The 13,251-nt window shown below is 45.0% G+C and overlaps 1 protein-coding gene across 3 annotated transcripts in view; it reads right to left on the bottom strand.

Moving 5' to 3' along the window:
- The window catches only part of SMOX (spermine oxidase), a 73,654-nt gene that overhangs the window by 17,172 nt on the left and 43,231 nt on the right, over nucleotides 1-13,251 (bottom strand). For all 3 annotated transcript variants that reach the window (XM_013182319.3, XM_066997089.1, XM_048059757.2), the window contains 2 exons: nucleotides 5,317-5,551; nucleotides 601-827 (listed from right to left, as the gene is read on the bottom strand). In XM_013182319.3, the coding sequence (XP_013037773.1) occupies nucleotides 601-827; nucleotides 5,317-5,524 (435 nt within the window). In that variant the 5' untranslated portion in view covers nucleotides 5,525-5,551. The remainder of the gene's footprint in view (nucleotides 1-600; nucleotides 828-5,316; nucleotides 5,552-13,251) is intronic.

Here is a 13,251-nt window from a genome sequence, read left to right as displayed (position 1 = left end):
CTCTTCTGTCACATACTGAGGCCTTCATCTACACTGAATGGAAGAGGACATCAGTAAACATTGAGCAAAAGAAGTCAGAATAACTTCAAGCTGAAGCCAACGCTGGTCTGAATCTACCAGAAAAGATGTTCCTTCCCTTCTGATGCAACAAAACTTGCCATTCCTACGTTACTGCACTGACTTTGGCATACTACACTGCACATTATGGTATTTGTAACGTCAATAAAATGTCGCAGGCTACAATATTTAGCTGGTTGTTGCTAAGGTTTTGCGTTCTACTTTGTTTAGTAATTTGATCCTTCCTTTACCCTTTCAATTAAGTAGCAACTTTCTAGAGCAAATGACTGGATCTCACCAGCAATAGCTGCTGGAAGTGATTAAACCGATGACAAATGTGGAAAGATTGTTCATCCTAACAACAGTGAGTTAAGCGCACATCAGAGACAAATTGGTTATAATTAAGCAGATGAGAGCAAAATAAGTGTTGATTTTTTGAAAAGAAATTCAAGACATGACTGGTTTTCTACCCTTGTCCAGTACCTGGAATACCAAGGGCTCCTAGTGTTTCAGGCAAACCTGGCAGAGCAGCTGAATACCAACCTCGTTGTATAAATCACTGAATTCTTCAACCACATCTTTCGGGATCCTTTGCCCGTTGTTGGTAAGATGATAAGCCACCCCATTCTTTGAGTAAAGGCTGATCCGGCCAACACTTCTCTCACCATCAGTAGTCTCTTCGAGTAAACCATTGTCTTCTGCTAGATGATAGACTGGGTTTCCATGCGAACCATGGATCCACGTAGCTCCCAGTTCAAAAGTGGCGTGCCCTGCAGGAGAGTAAACGAAGCAGACAGGTTATGGAAGCCCATTTTTCTGAAAGCGCATCCCATTCAGCCCTAAATAAACTGTATACATTCAAAAGCAGAACGATTGCCCAGGGACACCATGTTTGAACATCAGTTAAGCAAGCTTTCTCTCTTTTACAAGGGCAATACCAGTGTTCTTCAAGCCAATCCTTCGGGATGCAAGGTGAGATAGTGCTAGAAGGATGGGATGTTTCCAGTAAAGATACACCATAGTTACACACCTCTGATACTTAAGATGAAATGCAGAATCTTTTAGGTTCACAGTTCTTACCACCATTGTTGCCAGCTGCTTTATCTTTGCTACTTGGCCTTTCTAAATCATCTTCTCTAATCTTGCACCTAAGAACACAACTTGACAGCAGACGATGTACTGCTCCCAGTGCAGCTCAAGCTATGTATTAGTGAGGAGTTGGGGAGGGAGAAAAGGAAAAGAGCTGTAAGGAGCTACTCTGTACTACTGCAAGAAGGACATAAGAGGATCATTAAATAAATATTAAAGTAGAAGGGAAAGAGCATATATAAATTACCTAAAGACTTCAAGTATCTGCTGTTTTGGAGAGGAGCGGACAGATACAGAGACACAAGAAGAAAAGGATCAACATCAGGGAGCTGCAGGAAAAATTGGGACTGCCCTGGGATAGCAATGTTGGCCTGCATGGCCAATGACCCCTGTCCTGTGATTAAAAATGAATGTTATTTACAAAAATGGTTTGTGTTACCATAGTTAGACTAACTGCAATACAAAAATGTATTTCCATTTCCCAAATGAGGGAACGAGTCACATTTTATTATTTATGCCTGTGGAAGTTTAAATCAGGTTCTTTAAAAAGCTGCCCTGTCAGGTTAAACACCAAACACACTTTGTCTTCATCACCTGTAGCCTCTGTTTGCAAACAAAGAGCTTGGTCAGCCCTGCTCTCCTCCTTCCTTATACAAGGTTTGCACTAGGGCTCTGCCACAGTTGGCTGACTGCACAGGAAAACGTTCAGCAGCTGAAAGGAAGTGCTAAAAATAAGCTTCAGTCATGTTTTGCACTCACATTTTTACAGGTTCTCCTAAATCCAAAGCTAAGTGCTCCAGCAAAATCTGCCAAAGCAGTGCTCTCCCAGCATCGCAGCCAGCACCACACTGCGCAGCTCACTCTGCAGAGGTGTGTGAGTGCCTGATTAAGTGGGATCGTTAATAGGATCCAGCTTGATGAAGAAAGCATCCTGCAGTTACCAGCCATCACATACTGTTTAACATGCAAATAGATGCTCAGCTAGAAAGACATTACAACACTGTTCCAATGTAGTCAAGTTAGAGGTGAAAGCTCCAAGAAATGTGGCTGTTCAGCTGAGACACTACCTCAAAGAGAAACCCCACCTAGCTGATTTTTCAAGCAGACAGCAGCCTCGTTGGTAAGAAGCAGGCTGACTGCCCTTCAAAATATGCATTACAGCCCTCAAGAGTGCAAAGATTTCTAGGTGTTCCTAATACCAAGCGTGTGGTTCAGAGCGTGCAGCATCAAGTCACAAACGTGAATACTTAAGGAGCTGCAAACTCAAATACACTTCGAGAGCACCCAGCCTAGCGGAAATGACTGCTGTACCTTGGCAGCCAAAGGTACAAAGCTCATAAATATTGCATGTGCCAGTCACCTTGTTAATGCAATCCTCCTGCGAGTCACCACACGCCAGATCAGCAGCAGGAACGCTGCCTGCTGCTTTATGTCAGGAGCTTGCTCTCTGCAACACTAACAATCCTCCTGCATGTAGGTCTTATTTACGGGGCACCTGATCTGCGGAAGAAAATCCCTGCCAGCAGGTCCCTCTGCACTGGTGCTCTGTAGCATTAATGATGCATTCTGATTCTCCTGTTTTCAGGAACTGTGGGGAATGCAATTAAATACCAACAAATTAAAAAGAGTCTTTCTTGCCTGTACTACTTAGAAACGTGCTATCATTACTCCCAAGCAGATAAGCCAGTTGTTACCTACTGTAAGTTGCATGATGAATCATTTAAAAGTGTAAAATTAAATGCCATCTTTTTAAGCAGAGAAAGTTAATATACTTCCAGGGCCTTAAAAGATTTTAGTTTCAATATTAATATACTTCAAATGAATCAGTCAATACAACAAAGATAGAAAAAATCTGCCTCCTAATCCGTGAATGTGATTACCAAGATACAAGCAGCAGTCAAAGAGGACTATACACAACGATATACCATACCAGCAGTGCTCCAAAGGAATGCACAGATTGCATAGCAAGCCTTCTGAGTACGCAAGGGAATTTTCACACTTCCCTTTGAAGCCCTGACTATTCCTTGGGCATCCTGCCGTGAAATATCTGCAGTGGATATAGATGTTATAGATCACGTACATGAAACACACAATCCACAAGCACAAACCCTCTGCCTCACCTGTGCTAGAGATGATGAACCAAATCTGAAAATCCATATTATTCCCTTGAGCTTAATAGCAACATGCTCTATTCAGTTGAAGGAAAATACTGCCCCCTGCAAGATACAGCATTGCTTGGTGAAGTAAAAGTATTAGGATATAACCCTGAGGGGCTGTCATTGCTCTGCTGAAGATTTAAATTAGATCTTTAGCCCAGTGTACAGACAGGGGAGTGGGCAGAGAACTCCCATTAAAATTCCAGTTAGACAAGCAGGTCAAAGTGGTTGTATGTTGAAGACCCAGAATAATCACTTTTGAAACATTTTTTGAAAGTTTTAGCCAGTTAGTAGAAATGAGCAGGTCTTGCATGCCCCAGGTGCAATCTTGCTGCTCTGAGCAGTATGGGAGGGGAAAAAAAACAGCCCAGTATCATGCAGCCCTTTTGCCCTTGTACCAGGGAATAGGGAGGCTCTAGGCATGTGCTGCTTTTGAAGACTTCACCACCCAGAAGAGCTCCAAAATTGTCTGGCTGAAAGCCGTGTGAGTCTGAGAAGCACACAGGAGGCCAGAACATGCAGCCACCTTGGGAAAGAACTGCGGTCAGTACCTATGCAATCTAATTTTGGTATCTTGCAAAAAGACAGACAGTTTGTAGCTCTAAGACAAATATTAAAAGATCAAGACTAAAACTTTAGTTTCCAGTCTTCTGATTTGCAAAGAGCCTGCTCCTGCCTCGTGTTAGTTAACAAGTGGTAATAAACAGGAGGTAGATTCCCAGCAAAGGTAAAGACAGGAGTAACATGAAGGGGGTCCAATGCTGAGAGAACTGGTCTCTGTGCTAGTACCACAGAGTTATTTCAGAGGTGCACTGACAAAATTATATATTGCTCCCTGAAGATTTCAGGCCTTTAACACTTCCCTCCTCTTGCAGACATGATCCAGGATATTTTTAACACAGCGTATTGTGCGCAGAGGACACACTTCCCATTCAAGCCTCTATGCCAAGTCTCAGCAGAATGTAAAGTGCCCTATTCAAACCCTGGAGATTAGATTTGTCTGACTACCTTTTCATTCATTTCCCTTCTGAAAGTTCATAGGACACTGCTGTTTATTTACTGCGGTGAGCTTATCGAGTAAAACGTAGTAAGTGATGTAAGCACCTGACGTTAAAAAAAAAATGAGGAGGCCAGCAAGAGGCCAAAGTTATTAAATACACAGAGTGCTGGATTAGAAACAGAACGAGTTAATTGAAATCAGGAAGGAAATTCAGTAAAATTGAAGAGCTTTTTACCTCCTGTGGAGAAGAGGTAGGTTAACACCCTTCTAGATACCCAGGAAAGTTTCATTGACTACTGTGCTGCAAAGGGCAACATTTATTCCAGTAACTTTACATTTAGAAATTTTACAAGCCCTTCCAGTTGACAATGAATTAAAATATCCAGCATCTGCACCTCTATTACACACAGAAAGGAATCCACAGAGGTAGGAAAGCTGCAAATCAGGATGAAAGGATACATTGAAGAGGTTTTTCCAGCGGCCTGATTCACAGTGCGTAGTGTCCTACACAGTAAATTTGTTCTAGGGAAATTAATGTGGCTATTTGTGAAACAGGATAGCTTTGAGCTTGCCCCTTTGCAAGAGATGTAAGTCACAGAGAAACAGATGCTTGCTAGCCAGGAGATACTCTGACTGCTCCTAGTCAGGAGTCAAGCTGAAAACGGTGGTGGAAACTGTCTTCAGACAGTTATTTTACCACAGAGCGCTTCCTGTAAGAGTGAGCATGATCGGTAAGATCTTCATTTTGTAGAAATATGGTCTGTTTTGGAGCAGCCCTCCCTCAGAAGACATGCGCAGCAGAGCCCACATTCACCCACCCACCCTGCAAGGAGCCCAAGGATCCGCAGCCCTGATAGTGCCATACCTCACCTAACCTTTCGGGCGTGCACACTGACTGAAAAAGCAAGTTTCCAGGGTCAAATGAACTTCATAACAACACAAAGGCTTGCTAGGAGAAAAAAAAAAAAAAGAAGTCCAGTGGATTACTAATTACCCTGAAAACGCTGCTCTTACCAAGTTTCACGCTTTGCACGCGGCCTCCAATTCGGTCAGTCGCCTCAAGGACAGTTACATCCGTGAAACCGCTTTCCAAGAGCGCTTTTGCTGCTGACAGGCCTGCAAGCCCAGCACCAATAACTACTATTCGAGGCTGTCGTTTTCTCCGTAGGCCACTACTAAGAGGATCATCCGTGCTGTCTCCAGATATTTCACAACTTTGCATGCCGTCCAAGCTCTCTTTCTAAGGAACCTATGGAAAAAGCAGACAAGTGTGTTCAGGGAACTCGGCTCAAGCGTAACCTCAGCAGTTAAAAATCCTGAAGAACTCTGTAAAATAGATGTCCAGCACAAAGAAAGTGAGCTTGTGTACAAGAACCAGCCTTCCAAACAGGATGCATAAGGATAACTGAGGTCAAATTGGGATGCAACAGCTTTTTGGCCTGGAGCACCACTACTGGAAACTCCAGAAATCCCCACCCTCTTGCACCATGTAGACTATTTCCAGAGAAGCCAAAGGATTTTCAGACTCCCATCTCTTTATATAACCTCCACAAGCGGCAATTTTGTGGTAAAGGCTTTGAAAGAACAAAAAAGAAAGCCACATACCCAGTGCCGACAAGCTCCACAACACAGTAATGAAGCTTTGCTTTGCCTTTGTGGCAACCACAAAGCACAAGCTTCAGATCGTCTAACTACGGGACTAGGTAAAGAGGATTTAGCTCAAAGCATGGAGATCAGATATCAAAACCAACCCTTACAGAAGTGGTACAGACAGACAAAATGTTTCAACTGATGAAAGCCAACAAGGGACGGTTCAAAAATTCACATCCGTGTGATGGCAGCCCCTAGAGCCAGCATTGTCCTGCCACATCAGGAGCAGCCTTAGTCTTTGGTGAGGGGAGCTTCAAACCCATACCAGTCCCGACCAGAACACGTTTACCTCCACCTACCCAACATACACAGCTCCTTCTCCAAGCAGCATCCTATTTTCTTCTTTGCAAACTCCTAGAGGCCATTTTTTAACTGTGCATGCTGTTAGTTCTCGGGTCCCATAGCCTTATTTTAGTGCATGGCCTAAGCTCACGGTTAAGGTGACACCTTATTCAGGAATCACCTCTGTAGGATGTCTTTACAAACAAATGTTGATGTCTAGAGATCAGGTTCTGGGTCAGTTCACAACCGTCCTCAAGAGCACCAAGACACAGCGTTCAAAGACCCATACTCCACCAGGCACCGGTCCTAGTCTGTGAAGGCGAAACACAAGCCCAGAAATCACCAGCCCTGGAAGGAGCTGATGCCTAACAATTTGGACAACGTGTGCATAAGATTCCCAACACTTACTGAAAGCAGAGAAGTCCAAGAACCAGTATACTGCCACTACCTGTTGCCGAGCTGCTGGATGCTCCTTCTCAACTCTTCCCCAGTTCTCCCAGCACCTGGCCAGTGTCAAAGACTCCTGCTTCTCTCTTGCATCACCAGGAGAAGAACCAAACCTTTGCACTTGAGAAATTGCCCAACTATTGCAGTATATGCCCCGGTGTGCTAATGAAGTACAAAGCAATAATGATTTCATTTGGACAGTCCATTTTACTCCAGGATCTTAAAGCATTTATATAACAGAGGCGACTCCAGACTGCAGTCAGGAGTGATTTAAGCAGTGGTATAAAAAGTGTCCTACTGGTGCTCTTGACAACCATTTTGAAAACATTTAGTTTCAATTGGAACAACTTCAGCTCAATCCACTCTGGGCTCACCTGCAAGAGATATTAGCACAGAGCAAACTGCTCCTGCCAATACAGCATGTCCCAACCGCCGCTCAACAACGCAACAGGGTCAGGGAGCCGGCCCTGCTTGCAGCCACGCTAAAAACTCCTACCTGCTATGACATCAATCATCTCACCGTTTTCATCTCCTGGCCAACAAACCTTTGCTAGCAGATATTTGTCACAGGGAGCCAGCCATCGGTGTTCGGAGAGTTATTTCCAAGCTGAAGTCAAACATGTCAAGCATTCGATGCTTTCTAGTCCACGGCAAGAGTCACGAATCACGGCCATTAGACAAGCAGAGAAGCTATGAGCAGCCAAAAACAGACGCTGGACTTACTTCCAAGTGAGCAGGATTTAAAAGCAGTAAAATACTTGGAAAAAGTAGCAGCAAGAAGTTTTTTCCCCCAGGTTTTGCAATCAACAGATAAGAGAGGAAGAGGATGCAAAGCCCCTTTCCTACAGCAATTGGTGAGATGGGTCAAGTTGCAGACACCCTAGGACTTGTCTCTGCTTGGCCTTGAGGCCTTTCCATTCCTCCTGCAGACATTCCTCATCTGGGACAGGAGCGTTGTTCTTGGTTAGCTTAATCCACTTTGAAAGGGGATTTTCAGAATGGTTGCGATAACCAGGAACACAGCACTCCAGGTAATGAGGGCCTCCCTCGGCAATTAGTCCGGATCTGCTCCATGATATATAGATTAAATCCTCACCAGTCAGAGGCTGATATGAAAGAGAAGGCCACCCCTCAAGGGACACACACAAACGCAGAGATGAGGGGTCATTCCCTCTAGTCCTATCACTAGTTATCTGTGAGAAGAGGTGTTGTAAGGTGGAGTGGGGGATTTCACCAGCCAACTCCATTTTGAATCCCTCCACACTCCTGGCCTTCACATCAGTTCTGTGGCGAGGAGCTCCAACCTATGAATCTTTGGCAAACATCAACGGCCTTTTGGTGGTTTCAAAACCACAACCCAAACCAATTGAGGGCGTCCTCTAAAACTATGTCAGAGGAAATAATGAACAGTAATTCACTGTTCACATCCCCCCCAATGCTAAGTACCTTAATACATGATCCTAGTCATCTTCAAGAAGAAATAAATCTTAACCTGGCTAGACCTGCCCATTTGTGAGCTCTTATAAACTCATAGTTGAACTAACTCTTACTAGAAAAGTCTCCAGGATTTATTTCAACCCATACCCATTCTGCAATACTCTCCACTTCTCAGCCAGGCTCCACACAAGCCTTCGGTGCAAGTATTTTAATTGCCACTATAAAGAAACATCTTTTCTGCCATCTATACTCCGTACGAACTGAACAGTTGTAGCTCCGTTTTTTAAGTACAGCTTTCCTAATCCCGGCTTCGGCAAACTCATGTGAATTCTTCAACACGAAAGCTTCAAAAAAATGTTTTCCCCTCCTGTTTCAGCATCTTAATACCGGATTAGGTGACCTGTCTAGACAGATGAGAAAATAACAGGGTATTTTGTGTGTACAGAATCCTGATTTAGAAACCGCCCTTAATTAGCCAACAACCTTTACCGTATGATGAGCAGGGGCAGGCAATTAAGATTTAGCAAGAGCTTGGGCTTCCCAACCAGACACATGCTCCATTGTGAAACGAACAGACAATAAAAATATATGAATCCCCACTGCACTTTATTTCAGTATCATTTATACACGCTGTTATAAGTAAGATAAGCACATAAAACACTTGTTCTTTTTATGTTTAGCACCCTGCCTTCAGTAGTTGCCAAGCCACCAGCCAGGGCTTGAGCCCGTGAGTATTACTAGGTCCTCTTACACAAAGATAGTCCAGCTTTTTGACTCCTTCTTGATTGCCAAAAAGGATTGTGTTTCTTTTTTTTTTTTTTTTTTTAATCACAGGGTAAGGAGTGTGTTAGCTGCTCTGCTGCGAATCTCTCCGAGGCTGTAATTTTACTTCGTGTCCATCCAAAAACAAGTGTAATACTAAATCATAGCTTTACAAGGAGTAAAATCCCCCTTGCTTTGTCTTGCTTATAGCTTTCTATTGAGACAGCTAACAGACAGGTTACACCCCATTAAAAAGAAGCACATTTTATACATCTTCATTCTGTCTTAAAAATGCACCTTTGATCCTCTTTCCTCTTGTCCTACTCATGGTATTTTCATCACTTCATCTCCCAGACTTGTTCCCTCTTCTCAGCCTCCATCACCACTCTGCCCTTGCCTCCTTAGGTGCCACCACCCTTCATTCAGCTCTTCTCACTACTGCCCAGTTACTTCTTTCCAAAAAATCCCTTTAAAAAATCCCTAAAAACATTTCCATTTCCAGGAAAAACCTGAGTTCAACTGCTGTTTCCCAGCAGACAAATCTTTGCAAATATTTGCAAATAATTTAACTCATTTTAATAGAGATATTCTGGATATATCCCCCTTTGGCACAGGGTGCCTGCTACCTGCCTACATTACAACGGACCCACAGACAATGGCAATCCACTAATATCATAGATGCAAATGTCATGCTCCTCTACCTCTAATCCAGCAGCAAAAAATGACAAAGTTCAGAGGTTTATCCACTTCATGGTTTCTTTTCCAATTTTGTCAACAAAACCTTGCAGGTCACCTGGAACAAGCCAGAGAAACACAGCTGCTCCCAACTGCCCTCCTTACTATAACAATACTCTCTGATCAGGCTATTCTTCCAGGATCCTCAAGAAAAAAGGTCGCCGAGGTTCAGACAATTTAAAAATACAAAAATAAAATAAACAAAAACATTTCTCAAGGAAATCTCCTATTCTTAGCTCACCCAGATACGGTCGTGGTAGCTGCGATGACAGAAGGCAACGTACTGAAAGCAAGGCTTGCGTGCTCCAAAGTTTGTGGTATTTTGTTTTGGTTTTTTTTTCCCTTGCCTTTTTTTTTTTTTTTCACTGGGATTGGCTGGTCTAAAAAAAGACCTTCCTCTTCCTTGAGACTTTGCCTCGTATTGCACAGCAGGTTGTGTTATACCCACAAGCTGTAGCTGTGAGCTTGCAGCATACCGTGGATGATGATGATGGTCATCCGAGGTGGGACTCATCTCGTTTCATTACCTGGGTGTCAGCTTGCATCAGCTGTCTGCGACCTGTCAGCTGACGGAGAGGAAGAGAAACCACCAAAGGGTAATTCATCCTGCCGAATTTAGGCGTATCTGTCTCACAATGGGGAAGCTGAAAAGAAGCTTGCAGACCGATTTGAAGCAATTGCCTCACCTTTCGGAGGCCTCTTCCATTAGCAGTTTAGCTAGGATCAGGAGCTGGCTTTGGAGTGAAACCTCCAGGGACACACACAGGGTAGACACGAGGACCTCGGCACCACTTCTTTCACTCAACACGTCACCTCCGATTGCCACGACCACGCTTACTGACCTAGACCTAGCTTCAGACGGCTAAAATAAGGTTAAGAGGAACTGCACGTCCAAAACAGGCAACCAGCGACTACTCACATCCTATTCTGAGGCACCTGCACGAGGACCTGGTTTTCCTTCTTAACCACAATATCTGAACTTTCCATCCCACTGCAGAGTGCTGAATTGACAGTCTTCATATTAGCAGCTACAGCCAGCCTGGAGAGCGAGAAATGCCCCATCAACACCAATTCCCCGCTGACCACACAGCCCAAGCAGCTCCAGCATAAACAGAAGGAGCACTCTATTCCCACTGGGTTTTTATTTGCTGGGAATTAAGCGCCGTCCTTAATCAGAAACCTAAACAACGGCATTGTGCTTGTTTGAAAGAAGCTCGGATAAAAAAAGACAGGACCTAATTTTATTTGAAAGACTAAATGGAAACAAAAGAAAAAAAAAACTATTATTTTATTATTCTTTGAATTGCAGCTATTCAGGATACCATCAACACATGAAGGGGCATGACATACACACGTGTTTATAATGCAGGTTCTCTGATCACAGTCTGAAAGTGTTTACAAACAGAGAATACTTGACACCAAAAGACTAATTTAATCCAGAGACAAAGCAGGATTGAGCAACAAAGAGCAGAAGCCAGACAAATTCAGAACAGAAATAAGATGTCTATTTTTAATAGTGACAGTAATCAGCTGTTGAAACACTTTCCACTGAAGACAGAGAGGATATTGCTTGAAGCTTTTAAATCAGGATCAAATCTCACAAAGACGTTTATGGCCCAGTGCCACCAGAATGTAGGGTTGTGGTGTTGGGAGTGCTCCTGCCCCATGATGGAGAAGGCCAGGAGTGATGCTCAAGACAAAACTTTCTGGCCTTTGCACCTCGGGAACCTGCAGTCGTGCACAACTGTATGTCTGTAAGCACATGCAGCATGGTATTGTAGAGACAGAGCACACACGGGGGGCTTCCAGTGACTCCTGTTCAATCCAGGAGTGAGCATCCATCACATGGAGCACCCAGTGCACTGCATCTCCTACAATGTGGGAAATAATAGAAAACAATTTAAAAAAAAAAAAAGAGCAAATATTTTCAGAATTTCATTTTTTTTTCCCAGTAGCTGTAATAATCTCTACTATTTCATCAAGTGCACACACCAGAACGGTTACCTGAAAGCGCTGCTAGGAGAGCCCACATGCAAAAGCTTCACGCACTGGCAGCAGAATGGCATTTTATTTCGCACATGTAAAGCCACGCCAGCATTTAAACCCTTAACTCATTGCACAGTGCAGCTCCACTTGCATCGAGCAAGTGCATAACCTTCACCTAATTAACCGCAATAACAAAAAAAAAAATAATTATTATCTCCGAGATGCTTTTTAAGCTGAGGGAGAAGTGCTTGGAGGGATTGTTCTAGCTGGAGCGCTTTTATCTCCTGCAACACCTCTGCAGGCTTCAGACCCCGGCTGTCCACTGGGCATAGGTGAGGACGGAGCAGATCGAGGGGCTGAGAAGAGAAGAGGGAGGAGGTTTTTGTGCTGGCCTCAGCGCTGCCTGTCGCCCCTAGCCGTGCTCTTCTCGGCTCCCGGCACAACAAACAGCCGTTTTGTAACTTCTCCCTCTTTTCTCCTTTCATCAGCCTTCTCAGAAGCAAGCACATTAATCCCTGCTGCCTGTTACTTCGGCATGCTCTTTCCAAGCTCTCCAGGCTGTAAATATGTCAAACTGGGAGATCCTTCTCTTTCTTCTTTCCCCCCCCTGCTCTTTCTTAAGCCGGCAGGTTGCCTGCCAAACTCGCTCCCGATCCTTTTCAGCATTTACACCAGCACGGGTTAAGCACGAGCAGCCTTTCAACAGAAGGCAGGAGAATTATTAATTGAACTTAAGCACTCCACGTCACTCGGATGCGTGCGTGCACGAAGCAGGCTGCTGTTAAAAACCGCCTTTGTGTGGCAGTTGTGCAAACACCAGCCTGGCAAGGTTGCGTCTGCGGCGCAACAGGAGGCTTGCTGCAGCGGATGCAGGCACACCCCGTTTACTCAGCTACCCGGGGAGCTGCAGGAGCAGGAGAATGGTCCTCAGCCATCCACGTACGTACCGGGGCGCTTCCCAAGCTCGTAAACCTGTGTCACCGACGGCACCGGTGAGATCAAGGTTAATTCGTGTTAACACGCTGGAGAGCCACCTCCCGCCGCTGGGCTGAAACAGCCTGCGGAGCGGCGTTTCCTCGGCATCCCCACGCTCAGGCTTTGTCCATCGTGGGGTTTTTGGCGAAACAAGTTTGCCGGCTGGATGTGGGTAGCTGGAATGAGTCGCTCAGCCCCAGACCAGTCCTGCTCTTTGTTGTCTTTCGCAGGCAGCTGCCAAGAGTGGGCAGGCAGAGGAGACTGTAGCGGCAGCTCACCGAAACTCACCGAAACTCACCCAAGTGGTGGTCAGAAGCAGCCTCCAACAGGTTCCTGCTCCAAGCAGGGCTGCCACCAACACTGGCTCCTTGCAAGCAGCGCTTTCCGGTGCTTGGAACAAGCGACGCAGATCCAACATCCCCGTTTTTCCCATCAGTGCGACTTCAGCCCCCTGCTCCTCATCACCTCTTGGTGCCCAAGGGGAGCAGGGAGCCTTGCAGACACACGGGGACGTGTGAGCCACAGCGAGCACCTCTCCCTGAGCACCTCCACCTCCTCTGCAGCTCCCTGTCCCTCCACCACCACCTCCAGCATCAGTGCAACCCCTTTACCCTGCCTGCCTCACCTCTACACTCCGGTCCTGGTGATGGAGAGATGACTTCACTCATCTTCCTC

Source organism: Anser cygnoides, chromosome 4 (genome assembly GCF_040182565.1).
Source record: "Anser cygnoides isolate HZ-2024a breed goose chromosome 4, Taihu_goose_T2T_genome, whole genome shotgun sequence".
Classification (NCBI taxonomy): Eukaryota; Metazoa; Chordata; class Aves; order Anseriformes; family Anatidae; genus Anser; species Anser cygnoides.
Note: the sequence above shows the minus strand (reverse complement) of the source record. Positions and strands in the feature narration are given on the sequence as shown.